The 25,768-nt window shown below is 34.2% G+C and overlaps 7 protein-coding genes, 2 long non-coding RNA genes, 2 other non-coding genes and 1 pseudogene across 32 annotated transcripts; 5 read left to right on the top strand and 7 right to left on the bottom strand.

Annotated features, from left to right (window-relative positions):
* Positions 1-531: 531 nt before the first annotated feature.
* Positions 532-6,394, bottom strand: AT1G54730 (Major facilitator superfamily protein). Of its 11 annotated transcripts, NM_180633.2 has the most exons (18): positions 6,109-6,380; positions 5,948-6,010; positions 5,274-5,363; positions 5,114-5,173; positions 4,949-5,014; positions 4,457-4,522; positions 4,226-4,301; positions 4,085-4,149; positions 3,856-3,948; positions 3,681-3,761; positions 3,516-3,600; positions 3,383-3,426; positions 2,615-2,677; positions 2,279-2,338; positions 1,884-1,937; positions 1,353-1,412; positions 953-1,067; positions 560-872 (listed from the first exon to the last, which is right to left on the bottom strand). In NM_180633.2, exons 1-18 carry the CDS (start codon positions 6,253-6,255, stop codon positions 748-750), a joined length of 1,413 nt encoding a protein of 470 aa, NP_850964.1. In that variant the 5' UTR covers positions 6,256-6,380; the 3' UTR covers positions 560-747. The 11 variants fall into 11 exon arrangements, with proteins under 11 accessions (NP_001323195.1, NP_001323197.1, NP_001323196.1 ...); NM_001333673.1 differs by having other exon boundaries at positions 532-872; positions 953-1,412; positions 6,109-6,356; NM_001333667.1 differs by having other exon boundaries at positions 573-1,067; positions 6,109-6,386.
* A 577-nt stretch (positions 6,395-6,971) lies between these two features.
* Positions 6,972-7,895, bottom strand: AT1G54720 (early-responsive to dehydration protein-related / ERD protein-like protein; the record flags this gene model as incomplete). Its single annotated transcript, NM_104347.1, has 3 exons — positions 6,972-7,102; positions 7,189-7,326; positions 7,799-7,895. 3 exons carry the CDS (start codon positions 7,893-7,895, stop codon positions 6,972-6,974), a joined length of 366 nt encoding a protein of 121 aa, NP_175871.1.
* A 1,674-nt stretch (positions 7,896-9,569) lies between these two features.
* ATG18H (autophagy 18h-like protein) lies at positions 9,570-13,956 on the top strand (the record flags this gene model as incomplete). 2 transcript variants are annotated; one of them, NM_104346.3, is made up of 9 exons in its annotated part: positions 9,570-10,193; positions 10,369-10,812; positions 10,898-11,338; positions 11,577-11,822; positions 11,911-12,654; positions 12,741-12,916; positions 13,002-13,081; positions 13,152-13,598; positions 13,703-13,956. In NM_104346.3, the coding sequence occupies exons 1-9, from the start codon at positions 9,993-9,995 to the stop codon at positions 13,705-13,707; spliced, it is 2,784 nt and encodes a 927-aa protein (NP_564664.1). In that variant the 5' UTR covers positions 9,570-9,992. The 2 variants fall into 2 exon arrangements, with proteins under 2 accessions (NP_564664.1, NP_001323099.1); NM_001333664.1 differs by lacking the exon at positions 9,570-10,193 and having other exon boundaries at positions 10,326-10,812; positions 13,703-13,707.
* On the bottom strand, positions 10,172-10,537 carry AT1G07987. Its single transcript, NR_139348.1, has one exon. It is a non-coding gene; the product is annotated as an other RNA (long non-coding RNA).
* Positions 13,957-14,580: 624 nt separating the features above from the next.
* AT1G54700 (uncharacterized protein) lies at positions 14,581-14,828 on the bottom strand. The gene has a single exon (NM_001333663.1). The coding sequence runs from the start codon at positions 14,821-14,823 to the stop codon at positions 14,644-14,646; it is 180 nt and encodes a 59-aa protein (NP_001319232.1). The 5' UTR covers positions 14,824-14,828; the 3' UTR covers positions 14,581-14,643.
* A 610-nt stretch (positions 14,829-15,438) lies between these two features.
* AT1G07983 lies at positions 15,439-15,678 on the bottom strand. The gene has a single exon (NR_139347.1). It is a non-coding gene; the product is annotated as an other RNA (long non-coding RNA).
* On the top strand, positions 15,439-16,410 carry GAMMA-H2AX (gamma histone variant H2AX). Its single transcript, NM_104344.2, has 2 exons — positions 15,439-15,726; positions 15,898-16,410. Exons 1-2 carry the CDS (start codon positions 15,520-15,522, stop codon positions 16,117-16,119), a joined length of 429 nt encoding a protein of 142 aa, NP_175868.1. The 5' UTR covers positions 15,439-15,519; the 3' UTR covers positions 16,120-16,410.
* Positions 16,152-17,714, bottom strand: AT1G54680 (translation initiation factor 3 subunit I; the record flags this gene model as incomplete). 4 transcript variants are annotated; one of them, NM_001198298.1, is made up of 7 exons in its annotated part: positions 16,152-16,444; positions 16,528-16,623; positions 16,711-16,764; positions 16,857-17,000; positions 17,164-17,235; positions 17,315-17,366; positions 17,481-17,591. In NM_001198298.1, the coding sequence occupies 7 exons, from the start codon at positions 17,513-17,515 to the stop codon at positions 16,244-16,246; spliced, it is 654 nt and encodes a 217-aa protein (NP_001185227.1). The 4 variants fall into 4 exon arrangements, with proteins under 4 accessions (NP_001185227.1, NP_001319230.1, NP_001320305.1 ...); NM_001333660.1 differs by having other exon boundaries at positions 16,244-16,444; positions 17,315-17,407; positions 17,481-17,714; NM_001333662.1 differs by having other exon boundaries at positions 16,244-16,444; positions 16,711-16,782; positions 17,315-17,407; positions 17,481-17,672.
* An 11-nt stretch (positions 17,715-17,725) lies between these two features.
* On the top strand, positions 17,726-17,798 carry AT1G54670. Its single transcript has one exon. It is a non-coding gene; the product is annotated as a tRNA-Ala (tRNA).
* A 430-nt stretch (positions 17,799-18,228) lies between these two features.
* Positions 18,229-18,577, bottom strand: AT1G07977. The gene is made up of 2 exons (NR_139346.1): positions 18,477-18,577; positions 18,229-18,324 (listed from the first exon to the last, which is right to left on the bottom strand). It is a non-coding gene; the product is annotated as an other RNA (non-coding RNA).
* Positions 18,578-19,033: 456 nt separating this feature from the next.
* AT1G54660 lies at positions 19,034-22,632 on the top strand (annotated as a pseudogene). 5 transcript variants are annotated; one of them is made up of 6 exons: positions 19,179-19,356; positions 19,469-19,747; positions 20,143-20,515; positions 20,615-20,965; positions 21,095-21,343; positions 22,023-22,523. The 5 variants fall into 5 exon arrangements; another variant differs by having other exon boundaries at positions 19,034-19,356; positions 20,143-20,965; positions 22,023-22,632; another variant differs by having other exon boundaries at positions 19,034-19,356; positions 19,469-20,515; positions 22,023-22,632.
* Positions 22,633-22,972: 340 nt separating this feature from the next.
* Positions 22,973-25,259, top strand: AT1G54650 (Methyltransferase family protein). 3 transcript variants are annotated; one of them, NM_104342.3, is made up of 7 exons: positions 22,973-23,234; positions 23,606-23,715; positions 23,805-23,998; positions 24,083-24,132; positions 24,403-24,505; positions 24,581-24,723; positions 24,809-25,128. In NM_104342.3, exons 1-7 carry the CDS (start codon positions 22,980-22,982, stop codon positions 24,911-24,913), a joined length of 960 nt encoding a protein of 319 aa, NP_175866.3. In that variant the 5' UTR covers positions 22,973-22,979; the 3' UTR covers positions 24,914-25,128. The 3 variants fall into 3 exon arrangements, with proteins under 3 accessions (NP_175866.3, NP_001319229.1, NP_001319228.1); NM_001333658.1 differs by having other exon boundaries at positions 23,012-23,234; positions 24,809-25,259; NM_001333659.1 differs by having other exon boundaries at positions 24,083-24,505; positions 24,809-25,148.
* Positions 25,260-25,768: the final 509 nt, after the last annotated feature.

Below are 25,768 nucleotides of genomic sequence, written 5' to 3'. Positions count from 1 at the left end.
AAGAAGAGAGAGAAAAAAAAGTCAAGAAAAGAAAATGGGAAAGAGATAGATGATCGAAAGAAGCGGTGTTTTGCTTGGTGAATAAAGGTGCCACCGAGAAAGATGACCTGTAGAGATTAGAAGAGAACGTAAGATAAGTCCCACGTCAGATGGCTTCACACTTCAATCTCTGTCACTTCTTTTTAATTGGTTTTCTTTCTTGTTTTTAGATATAAAAAGAGGAAAAATGACTATTTTTTTAAAATTTTTTTTTAATTTTTTTTTTGGTTTGTGTGTGTTAAAGGAAAAAATGGAAAACAAGAATATGTCATTAATATCGTGATCTAATCCCTTAGTTAGTATATTTTGAATGGATATTTGTCAAACAATCATTTTTTAAAATTGATTTTTTGCACTCATCCATGAAATCAAAATTGACCTCCATACATAACATTTTTGTAAGCGGTCTAACTATCTCAAAGAAATATTTTATAATTTTTTTGTAGAACCCAACATATATGTCCAAAAAAACTTCGAATATCTTTCACTGTCTTTAGAAGTTGTAAACTCGTCATAACCTCGATTTTTTTCCTCGACACCTTCAATTATGTTCTCCGATATTTGGTAACCAAAAACAACACCATTTATTCAAATTCACTAAGCAAAAAGGATGATACGATTATACCAAAAGGAAAGAAGAAAAATAAAAAATCTTACTTTTAATCGTTATAATTAGGGACTGATATTCTCGTAATCAACTACTATACATTACAATTCTACATAACCAATCGAATATTGGATTTCCTCAAGTGTGCGACCTTTGGTTTCTGGTACGAGTTTTGCTACAAAAATAACAGTAGCCCCACAAACAGTAGCGAAAACATAAAACGTTCCTGAAAATTTAAAACTTGTGCCACTATTAGATAAAGAACAAAATTTATTGATAAAAGCAAAATTTAAACAAATTTTATACCTGCCGGATTCCAATTCATTAGAAAGTTAAATGTAAAAGATATAATCCATGATCCGACCCAGCTAACAACAGTCACGAGGCTTCCGGCTGATCCTTTTATGTCTATTGGAAATATCTTTATCATATAAAACATAAAATTAATATCTACGCACCAACTAAATTGAATTAAAATGTTATATAAACAAAGAATCAATAAATAAATCATAAAGGAACATAATTTATATACACTGATCAAAATCATACCACATACAACCATATGAGAGTTAAATAATTTATTATTTAATTTTAATACTAAACCGTAGGTTTATGATATAAAGTTTAATATTTCTTAAGACATCGATCGGATTATTAAGTATAAGAGTATGTTTAAAACCAAAGAATTTTTATGAATGTTACTTACCTCTGACATAATGACCCAAGGAATCCCACCCATCCCTAATGAAAATGATCCGGTGTACACCTGAAAAAATAAGATAAATTTATCATTTATGGACGTCTACGATCTTTCAAAGTATGTGTGTGGGTTCTAATTTCATCCAATAGTTGGTTCGCTATCCCAGAAGCCACGAAATACTTGTTAATAACAATAATGATATTATTTGTTCTTTTCTAGTAGTTTTTCCTCACCGACATAGTATTCGGAAATTTGTTTTAGCAAGTCATTCATCGTAAAATTCCTTCAACTCAAACACGTCTACTATATAGTTCTTTCAGAACGAGTTACAGGAAAAATAAACGTATTTTGATGATATAGATGTGTATATCAGTTCTTCTATTTTTTTCATGCACCATCTTATTGGTACAGTCATTCCCACTTTCAAACAGCAACGTTTCAGTATGCCAAAACTATCATATTCATATCAACTATTTTCAAACTTTTCAAATTGAGGATAAAAAAAAAGGAAATCTAGATTTTAGTCGTCAAACTTACCAAAACGCCTGTAAGTGCTAGATATGAAGCATCTCCACTCAATTGCTTTACAAACTACAACAGGATGAACCCAAAAATTATAGTACATAATATGAAATTATAAACATTTTGAAGCATATATGCAACTACTTGAGAAGTTTTAATATTAATATACAATCAAACAATAAAAATTAATATTTCTAGATATTTATCATCTAGATCTAGACATAGATCGAGAAAATATATTAAATCTCTATTAGAAGAAAAAATTATAATTATGGTAACAATAAAGTCATATGGCACCACTGTAGACAAAAAATATTCAATTTTTATACTGATATTAATATACTAAAACATAATATGTTAAAAATAGATAAAATCAAGATATTATTTTAAAATATAAATAAGGAGAGAACCTGTAATGAAAATGATAAACCGACGAGGAAACACCCGATACATGTTCCAGTAGCAGAAATCTGAAGAGATAAAATATTAAATTCATTATATGTAATTCTTTCAACATATACATATTGACATATATATAGGGACTAGGGAGGCAATATATAATTATCCACCAATGTATAATAATAATAATAAAAGATAAAAAAACAATAATAAGTTGGAACTACAGTTATAACATAAATTCTTTAAAAACTTTATTTTTAATATAGTGAGAAAAGGTACTTGTAAAAATTACTTTGTATTTGACTAATAACATTATAAAAAAATGTTAGTCACTTGTTTTTTCTTACTAGAAGTAATGGTCGTCTTCCTGATTTATCCATCAACAGTACACCTAAAGTTGTCATAGGGATCTGGAAAGAAAATTCGTCTCAGCTACAAATAATTTTAAGAAATGATACATTGAATTTTAAATGTTAAACAATTATATATTAATTGTAATTATTTTGGCTTTTCAATTCAAAACAAAAGTGGATTAGACCATATTATTCATATATCACTCAACGTCTCATTTCTTTAATGTTAGGTATTTCTAACATGTTACCTTGATATATGGTTCCTCTACGGGTTTATCTCTCTATAATCTTGTTATAGGATAAATTTTGGGTCAGATTAATTTTTGTATTTGATAGGTAAACAAATGAAACTCAGATTAGAACGATTTGGTTTGTATCGGAGAAGCGTGTGTTCATTTTATAATTTTATGGTCATGATCGTTTAGTAGTCGCCAGTGATGGTCGTTTGGTAGTCGTTAAATTTAGCGACAGATCCAGCGACCTATCGCATCGATCAACAATCTCCAGGAATTAGTCGTCGCGACTGATCGCTATCCTGCTCTCTTCCTTCTCTTTCGAATGGAAACAATTCACACTCTAACATTATATATTCTCTTTCTTTCTCAGGTTTTTCTTCCCTAAAAATCCTTTAGTATAATTATATTATTTTTGTAATATATATTTGTATTAGTTGTGTTGTTACCCTATATAAATATATATTCATTCACTTAATTAACCATCAAAAAATTGGGGAAAATAAAATAATAATACCCAAAAACTTACCTGTACGACCACCATCGCAATCATTCCAATTTTGGAAGAAACCCCTACAAAACAAAAAATTAAGTTGGTTAGTGAAGTTCTTTTTTAATTTTTGGGGTTTAGGCACATTAATCAATATTAAAGGTGCATGTACCAGCAGATTCGAAAATAGAGCTAGCGTAAAAAGCAATTCCATTAACCCCTCCAAATTGTTGCAAAACCATCAGACCAACTCCCACCTAAAACCCACTTGGCATTTCATCATAGAATAATGAAAATAACTACTTATTGAACAATTTTATAAGTTAAAAACACTTACAACTAGAGATTTAGCATACTGTGGCTGGAACAGATCTACTATACTACCTTCTGATAAATCTGTAAGTCTTCGCGTATAATCCTAGAAAATATAGAAATACAGGAGATTTTACACTTTAATGGAAATTTGTAAAAAATGTAGTGAGCTCAAGAAATAGAATTTAGTGTTACTTTACTTTGATCTCATTAGACTCATATGAAATATCTGCGGATTCACCACGTAATCGTTGCAATGCAATCTCAAATTCTTCCCATTTGCCAACTTTTGCCTGAGAATTTTTGCGAACAATTATTTTCTATAACAATGAAAGTTTTGGGTTACTTAGCGTAATGATTGGATAGACTAGATTTGGCATTAGGTACATAAAAACTATTAAACTTGTAGTATGTTGACGGATAACGTACCAACCATCTAGGAGACTCTGGGATGACAAATAATCCCATCATTTGTACAACACATGGTATCATTCCTGGAGCATAAAAAAAAAATTAATTAACAATTTTTTAGTATGAGTAACTTATTTAAAGTATGTTGACGGATATTACCGATCAAAGCTAAAATTCGCCAGCCTATAAAAGAGCCCAAGAGATATGTGACTGAGACACCCAAACATATCAGTAACTGCAATGTTAACACTGTTAAAGATCGATGGAGATGAAAATAATACTTTTAGAGTATATATTTTGTAACTTCTGATTTAATTTTTAAAAACTAATTTAGTTCTTGTATAACATATTCATAAAAACTAATTTAGTTATTGTATAACATATTCATACCTGATGAACAGTTGTAAACCCACCACGAAGACCCTTAGGAGTGATTTCAGCTATGTATACAGGAACCTGATCATCGATTAACAAAACAATCTAGATGAAAGAACGATACAAAATCTACTGTACTATAGCTAGCAACAACTTTCAGCTACATAAATCGAAGAAGTTATCTTTTCATTGTGTTGTTCCTCGCATGCGCAATTTTAAGCCGGAATACCAGCTAGTAGTACATATGAAATATCATACTCTTGGGGGCAACAAATAGTTTCAACATATAATCTAGTATCTAATATGACCAATATAGCTTTCGTTTTAAGAAATTAACAATTGTAGAAGGCTAATGTTTATTGTAAATAGATATATAAGAAAAGTAGAGATATATTTATTTAGATCATTAGGTCACTCATCTTACAATTGATCATCGAATTTGTTTTCTTGTAATCACCACAATATTTTTCATTATTCAAGCTACTAGCTAGAGTTTATAGATTTTACCACAAACGAAAAAACGCCCATTCCATAACCAACCAAGAATCTCCCAACGTCAAGCCAAATTGCAACCTTAATAGACAAAAACCACATGGTAAATTTTAAGTACTTCTTGAAGAAATATAGTTGATGAGAAATACAGAGAGATATATAGAAAAATACTAAGCTAACCTTAGAAAGGTAGATTGCTAACCAGCCGAGAATGCAAAACATCTCCGAGAAACCCATAGTCTAATCACACACACACACACAAATAAATGATTTATTTACCAGTTTGACGCAAAAATGTAAATATTCGCTTGTCATGGAAAGAAAGAAGAACAAATTTTACAGCTCGTCTGCCTATCATATCGGCGATTCGTCCACTCATAGCTGCGCCGATCATTGCTCCAATTGTCAGAATCGAACCGAAGAGCGAGTACTGCATGTAGTTTAAAAACATTTATAGGTGATATATCTTGATTTTTACGATGATGTTTATATAATTTGTCATCTTTCGTAAAGGTATGCTTATTTCTTAATTTTCTACTAAATGATATTTTTTCCACACCTATAAACCTTAAATCAAGACGGAGAAAAAAAAAGAAAAAAAATTCTAACCGAAATAGAGATCATAATTAATAGCCGGACACAACTAATTTATCTCAACATGCAAGCATTTGGAGTAGGACCAGTACGTCTACAGTACAAAAATTCAATTCTCCACTCATTTTTTTTTCCGTCAATTCTCCACTCATTATTAGTACAAAAATAGTGAGATAATCCTTTAAATTTTAATTCTCCACTCATTATTTTCTTCTAGTATCATAACCCTTTCACAACTACTTGCCTCAATTAAAAAAAAAAAAAAAAACTACTGCCTCAATCCATACTCATTGATTAGATCAGTAACTAATACTATACACATAAGTTAAATGTACTTAAGTATATTTTACCTATCTAGCTAGCAAACAAAAACATATGGCATAATAAATTAAAAGACAAAAAAATAAAATAACAGTTTACCTCTGCCACAGAGAGATTCAACTCCTTGGTTAAATCCGACTGAACAGGTGATGAATATCCTATCTGCCAAAATTTTCAACGAAATTAGAAATTAAGATTCAAACACAAAACACAACACACAATTACTGAACAAAAGCAAAAATTAGTAATTGTAAACTCACAGCTGAGCCAAAGACAAAGGAACCAGACACGGCTACAAAAGTGGTGAGCAAGAGAGTAGTTGTTATTGTCGCCGATGAGTCTTGATTCTCTTTGTTAATAAGTGAAGTTTCAGGAGCAAGATTAGCTTCATCGATTTCTCCTCTCATTTTCTCTTTCCTTTTTGTGATTCTATCTTTCTTAGTGAAATACTTGAGTAAAGACAAAGTAGAGTTGTTGGAGAGATCTCAAGAACTAATATATAGAGAAGAGATAAGGTTATTTTATTATTTTGTCTTTGTCTTCAAGTTGTTATTATATATAGAGAAAAAGTGAAGAGTAATTCACAAATATATATATGCAAAGTAGTCAGTCGTATGTAGTCGTTTCATTTTCATGTGTAGTAAGTTTATGCGTTTGTATTTTAGTGGTTTAAACAACTAGGTTTATGTCTTCTTTTTTTTGTTTTTTCTTTTCTTTTTTTGTATTTTTAGTTTTGATTTGAATTTAAGATCCTAGAGCATATGCATTGCAAATATATATTATCTTTTAATAGGTCTATGAAACTATCTGAAGCACACACTCTATAGATGGGAACAAGCAAAGAACCAAGAAGAGAATAACGAGTTCGAGTAAGAAGAAACTAAGACCAGTAGCAATCGAACGGGTAAATCTCTCTTGAAAAAAGTTAGTCCTTCAACGAAAAAGAGGAAAGACATACGTATTTCATGAGATTTATAATGGTAATCGACCAGACGATCAATCATTTATCTACTTCTCCTTTAAGGGTTTGCCCAATCTGAATCGGTCGATCCGGATACACTTATATTTTCATATAAATACTATCATATAAGAACTAAAATCCTAAGCTTTTCATATATAGTTTTCACTTATGGTTAGTTGTAGTAGCTATTAGCAAGAGCTCCACTGCTCCGCCATCAACAGCTCCAAGATCTGAAATGAGATCGAAGCAGAGCTCAAGTTCAGCTAAAGAGTCAAAGAAAGAAAACGACGTCGCTCAGCTTAACAAAGGAAAATGGTTATTGGGCCACTCACCAAACAGGCCCAATGACAACACAACCAACACAACAACGAAGCCCAACAAGTGTTCTTCCTCTTCTCAACAGACAAGACCACCACCTGTGCAAGAAAACAAATCAGAGTGAAGACAGAGAAGAGGAGCGTCTGTACGGATCCAATCAACACAAAGAACAGATTTGGTTGTTTGGTGACCTCCGAAGCTTGATAAGACAGAGACAGCTGTCAGTTTACAATCATTGAAACCCTAGCATTGTTTAGCTATAAAAGGGAACCATGTTGTAACCTAAAGATTAAGTGAAATAATACAAAGCAAAGTTCACTCAAAACATTACCTAAAGTAGCCGTCTTGCTCTTACTTTCAGTAGCCTCTTAGATCTAAACTCTTTTGGGCTAACATCACTAACATTTATTCAATTGTTTTAGAATTTATTGATAATCTTTAGTTTTCTTACATTTTGTATTTTAATTGTCATAATAATTGAGTAGTCTCATTCATAGGTGATCGTTAGGCTAGATTAGGGTGTTTAATGTTTGATTCATGATATATAGTTGCATAGTCTCATCACTTAGAGAAGAGCTCAATGCTAGTTAAGTTGACCCCTGTTGATTTAGATCTTTCATTTCACGCCTAGAAGGTGTTAAATAAAATGCTTGAACACTTTCTGAGTAAACTGGATTCAGGGTAACCATCTTCATTTGGGTGTTTCCTTTCTCTTATGCTGAGACTCTTCCTGAGTAAACTGGCTTCCATGCTCTTTTGTCTCTCCATTGTTGTTGTTTCTTTTTTCTTCTGATGATCATACTCTTTCTTTTTGTTTAAGATACAGTTAAAGAGAGAGATAGAGTAAGAGACTTAAGAGGATATTGTCACTTATATTTGTGACAAGTACTAAGTTCAAAACTCTTCATACATTTATATAGGATCTTGAGAAGTTTTAGACACTTTTTTTTTAAAAAGGCTTGAAGATATCGTGGGTAATTAACAAAGGACGAAAAACAAATCAAGTAGGAGTGTAGGACAAAAAAACAGTAGTTGGCTTTTATTTTTAAGTTTTTTGGTGAAATTATTGGCCTTTATTTTAAAAGAACATATAGTTATATTAATGAAATGGTGTTCGTAAAAACGTGCAACTCTGACAAAATATTCTTTAAATAATTGGAGACGGGTAGACGCAAGATTTGGAACTGTTCTTTGGTCTCAACAAAAGTCAGTTAATCAAAGTTTACTAATAAGTTTTGGCATAGTTGCCTTCGTAACCAAGAGGGTGAAAACATGAAACAAAATAGTGAAAACACTTACAGTTATGTTTTAGCCTTGCTGTTTGATCGTAGGGTGGTTGGTATATGCATGGTACTGTCATTTTGGTGAATTTTATGAATTTGTAAAACCATATAAAAGAAGAATAAGATATATAGGAGCAACTTCCTTTTAGAGCTTTTTTTCATTTAATATATTACTAAACCGTGTGAGTGGATAAATACAAGTCTAAGGAATCATTTTGATTAAACTCATTGCTACTGAAAGAATGTGTGAGTTATAGGGTTATAACTTAAGTACTATATACAGATATAGTTTCTCTTGTTCGTCCATATTTATTTAATCTTTTTTTGTAACTTCTCAAATAATATAAGGTTATAACATTTTTTTTTTTGTCGTCTAATATAAGGTTATAACTTATAATTATCTTTACACGGGAACCACATTTTATTGTTTGTTATATAATCTGTATACTAACAACGACGTAATAAAACTCTTACTTCAATAATCTGACAAGATTTCGAATTAGTCACTCTTTAAGTCTTTATTAATGCATGTAATATAGTTGAGAACACATTGACTAGAGGGAGTACATTTTTTTAAATGGTGAACAGCAAATTCAATAATAATTAAATATATTTTTTAAAAATTAGGGGATAGCTTCTGATTAGCTAGAATAAAGAGGGTGAATGAAATTATAGTGTAGCAATTTCTAAAAAATTTAGGGTATATAATCTGATTATTCATGTTGACTAAGAAAAAAAAAAATCTAACCTAAAAAAGAAAGATATGATTCAACATACAAAGCAATTGATTACCCAAATCACTAGTCGTTGGGCATTAACTGCTTTGGTGCAAATGGGTCTAAACATGGAAGGCTTAGGCCTGAGGGATGCCTTGATTTTCTTTGAGTTGTGACGTGCAAACTAAAACCTATTTCAATTATACACCAAATAAGTAACAACTAGCCCTAGGACCTATATTATATGGAACATTAAGCTTGCACGATCTCTACATTTCTTAAACAATAAATAGATCTATTGTTGATTCAATTAATCAATTTGGTGTAATTTTTGAATGATAATATTTAAACATTCCCAAAAAAAAAGGTAATAATGTGAACATGCACGAGATAAAAAATACAAAAAATTGTTTGCTTACACAGCAATCTAAAACACCCGTAGACGCCAAAGCACTACAGTAACTCTTTCTTTTAGGACAGTGACTTTTAAGTTTTACTCAAAAACCAAATAGACAAAACAAAACTAACTAAAACTTAAAGCCACAAAGGCCCAAAGAACAAAACAAAAAGCAAACCCAAAAAAAAAAAAAAAACAGAAACCAAAAAAAAGCAAAGAACCGTTTCTTCTCCATCATCATCATCATCTTCTTCGCTTCTTCTTCTTCTTCCGTGAAGAAGGTCAAAAAACACACCACCGCTTAACCCCAATTACCAAAAAATGGCAAAGCTTCAAAATTTCTCAAATTAAACAATCTCTTTACTTATTCTTCTTCTTCGAAATCGCCGCCGGCTTATGCTGTTTCCGATCGTTGTCTCTTCTCCGGTGTATCTCCGGTGGTATCTTCCACGAAGAATTCATAATTACTATGAAGAGTAACTCCAAGGTCAACATCAACAACAACGGAGATAATCATAATCAAACGAAGAATAATGGTACTAATGGCTTTTTGCCCAATTCGTTAAAATTCATCTCTACTTGCATCAGAACTGCTTCCTCCGGTGTTCGCTCAGCTAGCGCCTCCGTCGCTGCTTCCCTCTCTTCTGATTCTCACGAGCTTAAAGATCAGGTTTTGACCTCAATTTTGATTTTCCCCAATTCGTGATTCTCTATTTTGGAATTTGGGGGTTTTTGATTCATTTTCCAATTGGGTTTATGTGATTTTGATCAGATTAGGAAAAAGTGTGAGTCTTTTTTATCGAGATAGGTTTGACTTGTTGTGATCCTTGTGTTTGGTGAAGCAGGTGTTGTGGTCTTCATTTGATAGATTGCACACAAGTGAATCATCTTTCAAGAACGTTCTATTACTAGGTTATACAAACGGGTTTCAAGTTCTTGATATCGATGATTCAAATGATGTTACCGAATTCGTGTCGAGGCGGGATGATCCGGTTACATTTTTACAGATGCAGCCATTACCTGCTAAATGTGATGGAGTTGAAGGGTTTAGATCATCACATCCTATACTTTTAGCTGTTGCTGATGAAGCTAAAGGTTCAGGTCCTATTGTTACTAGTAGAGATGGATCTGTTAGAAATGGTTATGAGGATCCTCTTGCACTCTCTCCCACGGTTGTGCGATTTTATTCGCTTAGATCGCATAACTATGTTCATGTTTTGAGGTTTAGATCTACTGTTTATATGGTTAGATGCAGTCCTCGGATTGTCGCTGTTGGCCTCGGTTCGCAGGTTAGCTTTTTATGTGCTTATCTATCTCTTCGATATGGAGTGCAAGTTTTCTACTGTCTGTTAATGCTTTTCCATTGTGATGCAGATATATTGTTTTGATGCGCTAACTCTTGAAAACAAATTCAGTGTCCTCTCGTATCCTGTACCTCAGCTTGGAAACCAAGGGATATCTGGGGTTAATGTTGGATATGGTCCAATGGCTGTCGGGGCTAGATGGTTAGCGTATGCTTCCAATAGTCCCTTGTCTTCTAGTATAGGTCGTCTGAGCCCTCAGAATGTTACTCCTCCTGGTGTCAGTCCATCTACCTCGCCAAATAATGGTAATCTGGTGGCAAGATACGCTATGGAATCTAGTAAGCATTTGGCAGCTGGGTTACTCAATTTGGGTGACAAGGGTTACAAAACTATATCTAAATACTGTCAAGATCTCAAGCATGACGGTCCTGGTCCTTCTCTTTCGTCCAGCCCTGGCCGGAAAGTTGGTCGGGTCGGTTCTCATTCAGCTGAGTCAGATGTTGTTGGAACGGTTAGTCTTTTAGAGAAAGCATCTTATCTTGATTATATTAAACCCTCGTTTTTTTGTTCGGTTGCTTGAGAATGGTATGCGTTGTGGAATGTTAAACATATGCCAAACCATTTATGGAGTATTGAGAACCTAGATTAGGATAGTAAATGTTTTATAACGTTTTGTCTTTATTTTGTTCTGCACTTTGGATATCTTAACACAAGGAGTATAACATGCTTATCAATATGACCTGTGGCAGGTAATTGTCAAAGATTTTGAGTCCCGAGCTATTATAGCACAATTCAGGGCTCACACTAGTCCAATCTCTGCTCTCTGTTTCGACCCTAGTGGCACTTTACTAGTAACAGCCTCAATCCACGGTAACAATATTAACGTTTTCCGGATTATGCCGACACCTACAAAGAATGGACCGGGTGCTCAAAGCTATGATTGGAGCTCTTCCCATGTGCCTCTTTACAAACTACATCGTGGCATGACATCAGCTGTATGTTTCTTATTCCTTTTTCTCTTGTAGCTATAGTTCATTTGGATGGTTATGTTACTGTAAACGCTGTTGTGCTATATTCCCACAGGTGATACAAGATATTTGCTTTAGTAGCTACAGTCAGTGGATTGCAATTGTTTCATCTAAGAGCACCTGCCATATTTATGTTTTATCCCCGTTCGGGGGAGAAAATGTTCTTGAAATACGAAACTCTCAATTCGATGGACCGACGCTTGCTCCAACATTATCCCTGCCATGGTGGTCAAGTCCGTCGTTTATGACCACCCATTTTTCATATCCACCACCAGCGTCAGTTACTCTTTCTGTGGTTAGCCGAATCAAATGCAACAATTTCTTCCATGCTGCAAGTTCCGTTGTAGGAAAACCCACCTTCCCCTCTGGCTGTCTTGCTGCTGTTTTCCATCAATCTGTGCCACAAGAATCGCAGTCGTCATCTCCTGCCTTGGACTACTTACTGGTTTACACTCCATCAGGTCATGTAGTTCAATACAAACTCATTCCATCTCTTGGAGGAGACCAGGCTGAGAGCAATACGCGAAATGGAGCAACTTCTGGGCTGACCTCTGAAGAGGAACTGAGAGTGAAAGTTGAACCAGTTCAGTGTTGGGATGTCTGTCGAAGAGCGGATTGGCCAGAGAGGGAGGAGAACATATGCGGGCTTACTTATGGTGGACGAAAAAATGCTGAGTTAACTGTTGATACTTCTGATAGTGAAGATCAAACAAAGCCTCTGGAGAAACACCATGTTTATCTTGCCAATGCAGAGGTGCTGATAAACTCCGGAAGAAAACCAATCTGGCAAAATTCAGAGGTGCCATCTACGTCTCTGCTGGTCATGTCTTCTTACTATATAGAATGTACAATGGCTGACACTCCCTTAAATTTTATCAATTCCAGATATCTTTCTATCCGATGTATCCACCAGACTCTGATGGCAAGAACCTGAATTCGCATCAAGGTGGTGGGGAGACAGAAATCGGGAAAGTATCTGCGAACGAGGTTGACATTAGGCGAAAGGATCTTCTGCCGGTATATGATAATTTTCACAGTGTGTATACCAGTATGCGCAACAGGTAAGTTACCTCGCTAACTGCATCACATCTTATAAACTGCGTCTGTCATTGATCCAATTTTGAAGTGGTTCTTCTTTGCTTGTAGAGGATTTTCTGGGGAAAGAGATTCAGATTCTTCTTCTTCTTCTGACCCTGGACAAGTTAAAGAAATGCATCCATTCAATGGTAATCAAATTTACTTTCTTAATCCATGCATTATAAGATATGTCAAATCTTAAAACTGAAGTTTTAGCAGGTATGGTTTACCCCGAAGATGAGGAAAGAAGAGGGAGTGCCCATTTTGCACTAACTCCAAACCAAAATCCTCATACCGGAATTGTAACATTTAAACAGCCTGTAGTTTCCATTTCTTCTGCTGTGAAAGACACTGATTATATAGACGACGACGCTCATGTCTTGCCAAAGAACGCCTCCCTGCCCGCTGAAACAAAAATTGAAAACAGCAGTGGGATAAGTGGAGATTCAAATGTAAGTTCTAACCGTTCTGATATGAGCATGAATGCAGCAGACGAGGGTGAAGGACCCATTGACGGCTCCCCAAACTTCGAGCAGTTTTTCGAGGAGGTGGTCTCCAATGAAACTGTTACAGAAACTGAGCATAAGGATGCTCCATCTGATGGAAAACTCGATGATGATGAGGACGATGACATGCTTGGTGGTGTTTTCGCTTTCTCCGAAGAAGGTAAGAAGAATACATCCCATAGCCTGTAATTTTTTTCGATGATTTGAATCCTCTTCTAACGGTATTATCTCAATATATCATCAACATTTTTGGATGTGTTACAGGTTGAGTTTAGTTAAACTATGGCCAAAGAAAGCTCTAATGGAGAAGGGGTCACATACTAATCCCGTTTGCTGCAACTTTTACTCACTGATGATCTTTAATACCCTGAAAAAATAACATTTAAAATCAATTTCTTTTATCATCTGTTTCTGTAAATGCTTGTAAATGTAATGTTCATTATCAACAGTCTCTCGATTTCCATGGACTGTTTCTTTGTAATCTTTTTTTTTCGTGTAACTCTCTCTATTCATTCATCAAAAAAAAAAGAGAAAAAAAGGAAAAAAGCAGGCAAAAAATAGAAATAAAGATTTATTTCGTTTGGGTTTTTACTAATTGAGTAAAGGCATTGTATATTTTGTTGCATTGCAGTGTTATAATCTCATGTTTCTCTGCAGGGTTAAGAATACAACACCGAATTTTCTTAATCGCGTCAACTCAACTCTTTCACATTCTCTAATCAGACCTTAATATTAAATATTATCATTTAATTGTGAAATAAGTTCTCATTTAATAGATTTTAGTGGATATTTAAAACTTCCAAAAATCATAACAAAGTAACACATAGTCTAAAGCAATCTTTTTTCATGTCACTTAAACCCAAAATGTTTCCCATGAATGGTTATAATCTAAATCAAGGTCTCGATGTTGTTTTTAACGGTTTTACCACTTGAATTTCACAATCAACGTTGTTGGTTTACCTTGACTATAAAGATCAAAATTTTGTAGAGGCTATCAAAGGATTAAGGGACCGAATATTCACATGTTCAAAGCAATGAAACCATTTAAGTGCATCCACAACCTGTTTTCATAGAAAACTTTGCCATCATCTTCTACGGTCATACCATCAATCTCGAGAATGACGTCATTCTTCTTCACAAACTGGTTACCAAGTGCATGCTGATTGACCTCAGTCACTACAACACCGGTCATGATCTTCTTCATCTTAAGATACTTTCGCATCATCGCATTCTTCATCGACTGTAGAGAGTAAACAAAACCCTATCTTGTCTCCTTCATCAATACTAGCTAAGAATAGAATAATTTTCTTTGTACTGTTATTATTTTGATGAAGATAAACACCCTTGTATACAAAACATATCGACCTTGCATAAGTCGCAACCATTCCATGTATGCTATAATTATTTGTCAATAAATTCATTAGTTGTAACATGTGGTCAAAGTTTGAGTTTTAGTTGTTCACTCTTTTTTTTTTTTGACATAAGTGTTTTGACTTTTTAAGTTTGACTTTATAAAAACATGCAGAAATGTACAAAGAATATATACATATAATTATCTTAATTAATTTAATAACTATCAATCTGTCATACTACACCACTATCAATCTATCATCATCACCACCATTATGCTTGACAGTCACTTTTTAGTTGGCCCATGTTAAAGCTGTTTGTGTTATTTGTTATTGGGCTTATCCTTCACTACCATTTGATTGAAATTTATCTCATGACCCAACAAATTGAGCTAATTTCGGTTCAACATTGGATGTTAATTTTTTTTCAAACCGAACCGAATTATAGTTTTGGTGCATTTTTTCTAAACCGAATTTTAACACAAATAGTAATCGTCTTAAAAAATTCACCGACTTGTTAAAAAGAGGCGGAAAAAAAAACCCGCGAGAACTTACAATGGTGCCACGCTGGCAATCCGCGTGACTCACAACTAACCAATCAAAATCCATTATCTCAACGCTATATATTTCAGAAATCACAACCTAAACCCTAAATCACTCCACTCACAAAATCCTCAGCCATCTCTAATCACATTTTACAATCGCCTCTTCAAATTTCCCGATAAACAAAAAATGAGTTCCGGCGCCGGCAGTGGAACAACTAAAGGTGGCAGAGGAAAGCCAAAAGCTACAAAGTCCGTCTCTCGATCTTCTAAAGCTGGTCTTCAATTTCCCGTTGGAAGAATCGCTAGATTCCTTAAAGCCGGTAAATACGCCGAACGTGTTGGTGCCGGTGCTCCCGTTTATCTCTCCGCCGTTCTCGAATACCTCGCCGCTGAGGTAACAAACAATCTTCTGTTTGGTATTTAGTCTTTTAGTCTCTATGATGAGAATCACTCGTAATTGATATATCACTAGATTTTTCGATGTTTACCGAATCTTTGATTTTGATTTGATGTTAAGGTGTCTTCTAGAGTCTGATCTCTTATATGATGTTGATATAATCATTAGGTATTGGAGCTAGCTGGAAATGCAGCAAGAGATAACAAGAAGACACGTATCGTACCACGGCACATTCAGCTTGCAGTGAGGAACGATGAAGAGCTTAGTAAACTTCTTGGAAGTGTAACAATTGCTAATGGAGGAGTTTTGCCCAACATTCATCAGACTCTTCTCCCATCAAAGGTTGGAAAGAACAAAGGCGATATCGGATCTGCTTCTCAAGAGTTTTAATTTTATTTTTTAGCTTGTAACATAGACATGGCTCTCTGTTCCACAATAGTTTTGGTATTTTCATGTTACTCAAAAACTGTGTTTGCAAATCCAGTAATGAATTCGGTTTGAAGAAGTGAAATAGTTAAATTTGATGTGTTGAAATAGCGGATTCAATGGCTTCAATACAAGTGCTAATAGGTTTGGCTTTAGCCATGGTTTCTGCAAGTGAGACTCTTGCTTCTTTGTGAGAATGTAATAATGAGACAGTGTTGGAAACAGCCCATTTGATATGAGCCTCCTTTTCTGATTCTGTGAAGCCGAGCCACCGCAGAACATCGTTCAACTGCAACACTCAAATCTCAAAAAATACATTAGAAGATTATAGTCTCATGACTATGAGTGGAAGGAGACTTGAGTTTGTATTACCTTGACAATATCTGAGTATAGCCCTTCTGAGTATCCGAATAGTATATGTTCTGTTACCATTCCTCCAAGTATCACACATGAAAAGTTGTTCAGTGTCTGCATTCACAGATTTGACCAATCATTACAGAAACAGCTTGAGCTAAAGAAAAACACTCATTACAGGTCCATTTGAGGAAATCTTACCTTGGATGAGATATTGCCTTGGTTCATTTGGCCGTCGACATCATCTTTCATAAGCTGGTTTGCAGCACCGACCTGCGGTGATAACATAAAACTCTTGTGGTTGGGAACATACACAAAGCTGACCATTTGTTGAGCAAACTACTTACTTGTTTGAGGAATTCAAACCCCACAAATTCTACTCTCCCGGTCACATTCGACACATTCTGCCTAACAGCTTCCAAAGTTGGTATTTCATAGTGTCTTGGGAGAACTCCAAGCAAGTAACCAACAAGAAAATGCCCTGATTCATGCTGCAGACGTCGCAGAAAATCAATTTATATATATTTGCCCATAAAGGTACACCACAAAAAGTTCTATTTGATTTGGTCTCATTACCAAACAACATTTGTGATAAAATTTCACTTTGCAACAATGTTAAGTTCTAGTTTTATTTGACAACTAAGAGATCTTCACCTGAACAACAGAGAACCAATCTTCTTCAGGTGAAGTTTTAATTTCCATCTCTTTGGATGTTCTCACTGAATCCTACAAAAAAAATAAAAAAAATTAAGGTACATGAAATTACATGTGTTTATTGGTAAAACACTGCAAAAATTGAAAGTACCTCTTGGACATAAACAGATTCAATACTTCTGGAGACAGAATCAATCAACGACCTGAGATCAGTTTTGCTACTCATGTCTAATTTCTTCGGAAGCTAATTAAAAAAAAAAAGGAATTAGAGATGATTTATTGGCAAATAAGCATTAAGAGAGAGATGCGAGAGAAACCAATTTAGCAGAGCCAAAAGCAGATAAGCAGCCATGTTTGCTCTTGAGTTGTTTGACGAGTGAGAGAGCAGTTTCGTAATTGCCTCTTAAGAGTTCTTTATCCACTCTTTCAAGTGATTTCCGGCGGCGGTCTACCGGAGATTTAGATCCGAGCACCATGACGCGGCTCGCTTGGAGATAAGAAGAGTTCATGTTGGTTTAGATATTCGAATTTATAAAACGTGAAGCATTGTAACTCAACAACTGGGGATGTAGCTCAAATGGTAGAGCGCTCGCTTTGCATGCGAGAGGCACGGGGTTCGATCCCCCGCATCTCCAAGTTTTTGGACAAATTTTGTATTTTATATTTCGTTCTAATTAGTAATCATCTTCTGGAAATTGTGTAGAAGAAAAAGATTAAAAAAGCATTGGGATTATGAATTCGAAGGCTTTTATTAGTGATTTTTAATTCGGTTTTTTTATTATATTTTTATTGACATTCTAGATTTTAACCCACTACAAAATTATAATCAATTTAAAAGCTTTTTTCAAATAGTTATTTAATTTTTATAGATTTCACATATTATATAAAAAAAAGAACAGCCTATTAAATAGAATTTACATTTTTAAAATCTACATCAAATGTTGAACTGTTTAAAAAACGAAGGAGTTTCAAATATGAATTTCTTTCCACTTTATTTGAAACAAATTTTGTTCCTCGACTCTTGATTATTATTTGCCTTCAGCAATCACAGCAGAAAACCCTTCTCCTAGACATTCCTCGGGGGCAGATCACACCACCTTGGAAACAAACAAATAGCACATGCAGGCATGCAGCAACACAGACAGGCGTTCATCCCTCACTTACCTGCATACATCATGGCAACTTGTTCCCATCTCACCAGTCACCTCACTGTAGCGAGTAACAATTCGGTCCATGTGCTGGCTTGGCATGGAAGGCAACCCTTTCTTTTTAATTGTTATGTTAATATATGTAAGAAACTATAATGACACTTACAATGATTGATATGAGGTAGGGGATATCATATTAGTGGCGCATATCATATTAGTGGCGCAATTAAAGAAGCTTTAATGTGTCGCCGCCATTTAAGCCTAATTCAACGGGCTGATGGACATAAAATATTAAAATGATTTTTTTTTTTGTTTTGTTTTCGTCAAAATATTAAAATGAATTGATTTTGCTCTTTTAGTAACCGAAGAAAATCTGTCACTTGTCTATTATTCCCTCAATTTTATTTGATTTATAGTTTAAAGATTTTTCATACAAATTAAAAGAAAAAACATAAAAACCTTCTTTAATATATCTATTTTTTATAAAATATTATCAAATAAAATTAATTCGAAAATATACTATTAAATATAATTAGTTAAAACTATTAAATATATTTAATTTTTGCATAAAAAAATATAAAAGCAACATTTATTTTGTAACAAAAAAAAACACCTTTAAACTAGAAATATATTAAAACAGAGGGAGTACTAGAAAAGTAAAATGGCCAATGTGTTCATATCTATCGTGTCGGCTAAGAGTCCCAATCAATGACTCATTTTTACACGCCTAAAAGAAAATACCATAGAAATAAACAAAATTAAGATAAAGGTTACTAAAAAAAGAAACACCAAAAGAAGAGAGGGAGGCTCATCTCCCTATATATGGCCTCTATATGTATCAAGTGCAGCCACAGTTTTACCAAAGCTTTAGAAAACCTTGAAGTGTGATTATAGATACACTTTTATTCAGAAAAAGAACTTAAGCATGCAGGAGCTGATAAATACTTTGTCAGCGCTTACGACTGAAGAAATATATCGGCCATTAGCGGATTTTCCGGTGAATATATGGGAAGATCCCTTGATCTCTTTTTCTGTTTTGGATCCGGTACGTACCCACACGACTTGAAGTCACAATTAGGCAAATTTGTTCACAAAACACTATGAATATACTCTATATTATGATGTCTTCTCTCGTGCCATTATTTTGATGTATATAGGAGAGTGAGATAAACGAAGAGAAGCTGAGTTCACTAAAGGAAACCGTAAGAGGATTGTTAATGGCTTCAAAAGAAGAGCCGATAGAGAACATCAAATTCATTGATGCTCTTTGTCGCCTTGGTGTTTCCTACCACTTTGAAGTAGACATCTTCACGCAGTTAGAGACGATGTTTGGTGTCATGGTTTTATGCAGATGATAAGAGGCAATGAGTTCGATTTATACACCGTCTCCCTCGTCTTCCAAATTTTTAGACAATTTGGCTATAAACTTGGTGTCGGTAAGTCACTCTAATGTTAGAATTATCGAGCGTAATATGTTAATTAATTTATCAGTATGAATAAGTTTCTTATTTATGTTTCCATATTTTTTGGGTTAAAAAAAATTTGAATTGATATTACTAAGAAAAAGTCATGAAAGAGAATGTTGCTAATTGTTAGTAGTATTTTGTTTTTGGTCTAAGAACTATATTACATTTTGGTTAATGTGAAAACTGACATAAGTATAGCGAGCGTATTTTTTCTTCTTTTTCAACTTCACCTAATTCGATCATATTAATACTGTGGAAGCGCAAGGTATACTCACTTTGTACTCTCTGTGCATAATGATTAGTAAATCTACCAAGTCAATGTTAATTATTAAACTTGATTACTAACAAAAAATTATATGTGTAAGATGTGTTTAACAACTTCAAGAATAAGGATGGAAAGTTCAAGGAGCACCTAGCTGAGGATGCAAGAGGTCTTTTATGCCTTTATGAAGCTGCACATTGGAGCACCCATGGTGAAGACATTCTCGATGAAGCTCTTGCTTTCTCTAGGTCTCATTTGGAAGGACTGGCTGATCAATCTAGTCCACCTATGTCCATCCGCATTAAAAATGCCCTCAAACATGCATACCCTAGGGGTATATCAAGGATAGAGACACGACAATATATCTCATACTATGAAGAAGAAGATCTGCACGACCAAACCTTGCTAGAATTTGCTAAGATAGATTTCAATCTTCTGCAAATTTTGCACCGCAAAGAGCTTTGCCAAGTCTTCAGGTGCCATTATGAGCTAGCAAGATAGATTATATATACATTTTAAAACTCTTATATATGGAGAGACTACCATAATGATTGTCGATTCTTCTTTTTTTGTAGGTGGTACTCAAATCTAGAGCTCGACTTGAAAGTACCATATGCAAGGAATAGGACTGTCGAAAGCTACTTGTGGGCTGTTGGAGCATACTTTGAGCCCCGATATTCTCAAGCAAGGATTAGATTGGCCATTGTTGTTATCTTATTGACTCTTGTTGATGATACGTACGATGCATTTGGCACGATTGAGGAACTCGAACCATTTCATTGATTATGTGGAATCCTAGCGGCATAGAAGGGCTCCCGGAGAGCATGAGGTATCTTCATCATGTGGTGTTAGATTTCTACGGAAAACTTGAGGAGGATATGGAGAGGGAAGGAAGGTCAGGATGCGGCCTTTTCGCTAAAAAATCGGTATTACTAAATACTTATATACACAACTACTTCAAAAGCACAAAACTAATTAGTAATTAAGTACTAAGTCTATGTTCATGTGTGTTGAATCTAAATGAAAAATTTGTTGGTTATATGTTAATAAATCAGATGATTGTAACTGCTAAAGCCTATCTTCAAGAGGCAAAATGGTTGAGTGAAGACTTTGTGGCAACATTTGACGAGTACAAAGAGAACGGAGTTTATTCATCGAGCTACTTAGCTCTGTTAACAGGATCCTTTCTAGGGATGGTGGATGAAGGCACCCTTGATGTGTTTGAATGGTTAAGCACTTTCCCACCCCTTCTTGTGACTTCTGCACTAATAGGCCGTCTCTGTGGTGACATTGCTAGTTGCGAGGTAATTAACTCACATTATTGTAGTGATGCCAATAAGTTAATAACCAGTCTAGTTTGACCTATCGGATCCTAAATGACAAAGATATTGCTTCTAAAAGATTATATTATTAACTAGATTTTGACCAGAGTAGCCATGAATCAGAAAATTTAGGAAAGATAGGAGAAAATTTATAGATTTCCACAAACAAAAGACAAAAATTCAGTAGCATATGTAGTTTGGGGAAAAACATGAAACAAATAATAATAACACAAAATCTGAAAGGAGAAAAAAATTAAGACAGGAGTTTTGTCAGTGAAAGAGAGATATCCGAAAGAATGAGAAAGAAATCAATGTCATTTAAAAAAAAACATGTCATACTGAAAGAAAAAAACAATGTCATGTGTAAAATTTTGTCTCCATGCTTTCGGAAGGAATAGCATGTGATCGTAGTATATAACATGTACTATGAGAAAGCAACATGTTACAAAAGAAAATGACACACATTACTACATTAGAAAAAGAACATGATATTTGACGTTGGACATTCCAAGAGAGATTGAGATCCAATTTCTTGTAGAATTCGAATTATAATATCAGACCTAAGAACTTAAGCTGTAGTTGACACTCTACATACAAATACAATTTTTGTCACCACGTTGGTGTAAAGATAATTTTAAAATCTGAGATCTATCTAATGCAGTTTGAACATAAGAGAAAGCACGTAGGAACATCCATTGATTGTTACATGAAGCAATATGGTATTTCATGGGAAAAAGCCGAAGAAGAGATCAAAATCATGGCATTGGATTCATGGAAGAGTCTTAATCAAGAACTGATGACGAGAGATCACTCTTTTGCTTTCCCTATCGTCATGCGATTCCTAAACCTCTCGAGGGTCGTCAAGGTTTTGTACAAAGACACTGACATTTTTACACATCCTGAGTTGATGAAACATCACGTGGTTTCTTTATTCCTTAACAGAATATCTATTTGAGCAGAACTATACGACAGTGCAAGTTGTTTTTTAGTTTCTCCGTTTTATGTTGTGTGGATGGATATTAGCCGTTTTCTAATATCACACTGTGCGTTTTTTTAATTTTTGTGTGTGTTTCTAATCTTCAATATGACGAAGATTAATATATGTATAGCTGTGTTTCTAATGTGTACATGTTGAATAAATATGTGTTAGTTTTATTTTCAATAATAAGCATGGTTTGATTTCTATAGTTTGAATTTATTGGGTATATCATATTAGACCACCTAGAATTCAACTTGAAAACATCCAGCGCTTAAACAATTTGACTTCACTCCTTAGGGTATCTCTTTTTGTTATTTGGAGATGTTAATTTTGTGATGCGGTACAATACGAACTTAAATTTTCATTTATTTTACTTAATTCATGTTTTATTTAATTTTTTTCATTATAAGTAACATTATATAAATGTGCAATTAATGAAGATTTTAATCTATATCAAACGACTAAAATCGATCCGAAGAAACCAAACCATATATACATGAACCGGAAAAATGAAAAACCAAAATTGAAAAACCATATCAAACGAAACCGAATCAGAATTGAACACCCAAAAGCCAAAACCCTAATAAATCGTTCAATCAAACCGTATATACTGGTTTTCTAAAAAATATTCGGTTTAGTATGGTTTTTCCCGGTCCGTACTTCTCAAAAGAGAAAATACTTGCAGGCATTGAACAAACAATGGAGAAAAGAGAAGAAGCAGGAGAGTATCATTCCAAAGATTTCGAATGGGAATTTCTCAAGAACATCGTCGAGAACGATCCTTCTCTCTCCCACCATCTCCACCACCACCACCAAAATCTCTCCAAATATTTACCAGATTCGCAGCCATGGCAAGATTTTCACTCCCGTCACTCCTCCGGAAAATTCTTCAAGGTACTACACACACATCACTACTCCATATCTTGTAATCAGCTCTTATCATTTACAATCGAAGAAAAGTTTGAATTAGTAGTAAAAATTTGCTTCTGAATTTTTTGAGATGTAGAGAGATTGATTAATCTTAGGATTTGGGTAAGAATGATGTTATTGTTGGAACATTTTAAACAAGTGGCTCCGGCCAACTTTCCGGTTTTCCGGTGAAGTTCATCACCGGAATGACCGGATCATGGAGTCTTTGGATTCCTTCGTAATGAGCCTTATTAGATGTAAAAATTGAAGTTATTTTGAATGAGAAATTGAGTGTTTTTAAATCTGGATTTCGGGGTCCTACATTTCTTCGTCTTGGCTGGCTGGTTTTCGTGTAGGAAAGAAGGTATCTGTTGAAGGAATTTCCTGAATTAGTTTCTTGTGGAGAGAACTCAAAACTTTTGGAAATTGGTTGTGGTAATGGCAGTACCGTGCTTCCGATTTTACGGTATAATTCTTTCGATCTTCGCCGTATTATTCTTCCGATTTAGCTTTTTGGAGTTAACCTTTATGTGTTTTATCTTTGTTTTTGTGTAGTGGAAGCAAGAACATTACTGTGTATGCTTGTGATTGTAGCAGTGACGCTCTTGTTAGGACTAAAGAGAACATTGATCGCGCTATTTCTTCGGTTGATAACTTTCATTCTTTTTGTTGTGACTTTTCGACTTCTGAGTTTCCAGATTGGGTGGCATGTGATCGTTGTCGAGACAAGTTTATGCTTAACCACTCAGGTTTTGGTCTCTCTGTAGCAATTTATCCATACACATTGTTCTCTCATACACGTCCTAGCTAATCTTGTATATCTTCATTAATAGGAGGGAGTGAGAGCAAACATTGCATCGGTGGGGTGGATTTTGTCACTCTGGTATGTGAACATCGCTCATTTAGTTAAGAGGAATAACAATGCTCACTGTAGGAAACAGTAATGTCAGATATTCTGCAGTGGAACTAGAGTAGTTGATCTCATGGTTTTTATAATGTGGTTATAAGATAGATGTGAAACTGAAATTTATGTTTCTAATCTTCTATGATCTGATTCTTAGCTATTAGGCTTTTTACAGATGTGTTATATGCTCTGCTATGTGAACATTTCTAATCGAAACGGTTGTTATTCCAACTTTTTATGTTATGTCAGATATTTACATTGTCGGCAGTGCCTAAAGAAAGAATGCCGAGAGCTATCAAGGAATGCTTTGCTGTGCTGAAACCTGGTGGTCTGCTCTTATTTAGAGATTATGGTAAGGTCACTATTAAGAGCTGTATCACATATGTTTACAAATAAAGAGAAACTAATAGGCTAAACACCTTGACAGGATTATATGACATGACTATGCTACGGTTTGAGCCAGAGAAACGTGTAGGATTTAGGGAATATGTGCGGTCTGATGGAACCCTTTCCTATTTCTTTTGTCTCGACACTGCCAGGAAACTATTTACTGATGCTGGATTCATTGAGGTAAACTTTCTTTTTTCAGTTTTTCTATTCTTTGTTGTGATTGAATGAATAACAAATCTTATGATATTTTGATTCTCGTGTATAGGTTGAGCTTGAATATTGTTGTGTCAAAGCAGTAAACCGGAGAAAGGGTAAGGACATGTACCGAGTTTGGGTTCATGGGAAGTTCCAAAAGCCCTTCTCTAATTAAGTTGAAACGCAATGCTCTATCTGTGAAGAAGATTGCAGAGTCTAGTGTTTGGATTATCTTTACACTGATCCTCTCATACTAAGTTCACGTTCTTTGTTCTCTAATTGTAACCTCACTTGTTCATATATTCAAAACCATATTCATAAGACTCTAGTCGTCAAATCATTGCAGATCAAAACTAAATTCGTTTTTTTTAGTGTAAGATTTTTCTTGCGAAACAATCTTTGAGTTTCATGATCTCTCTTCTTCAAGCAATTCACAATGTTCATGAACTTCATGTTGGTTTGAAGATATTGGAATTTTTGTTCTCAAGATACGCTAATGTTGAACTAATGTGCTTGATGATAGACGTCCTTGAGCACACTCTGTTATTGACAAACGTGTGACTTTTGAGCTAAGAGTAAGTTAATTATAATCTTTAAAGTTTAGATGAACAAATCCGAACCATACCTTCAAATTCACCCATCCCTGGTCACGAATCAAATTTGTAAAACTATATCAAAGAAATTGAGATATTTGATAAGAGAAAAATCATAAAAAGTATATTTTTTAAACTCAAAAATCTATTTCCAAACTTTAGGTAAAACTAAGATATTATTGATAATTTCAATAAACAAACAAATGAAGCAAATCAAGTAAATAATTATATTGACTGAAGAAAAAAGTAAGAAATCAATTATATAGTTATTTTAATGATGATATGTTCAACAAAAAAAATTGTTCTTTTAATGATGAGGCTGATTTTAAAGATTGTATTTGCTTATGTGGCAGTATAATAAATTTTATTTGATATATACAGATTTCCAAATCTATAAACAATTTAGAAGTAATAACTAATAACTAAACAATTAGTTA

Source organism: Arabidopsis thaliana (genome assembly GCF_000001735.4).
Source record: "Arabidopsis thaliana chromosome 1 sequence".
Taxonomy (NCBI): domain Eukaryota; kingdom Viridiplantae; phylum Streptophyta; class Magnoliopsida; order Brassicales; family Brassicaceae; genus Arabidopsis; species Arabidopsis thaliana.
This window is presented reverse-complemented; position numbering and strand designations above follow the sequence as displayed.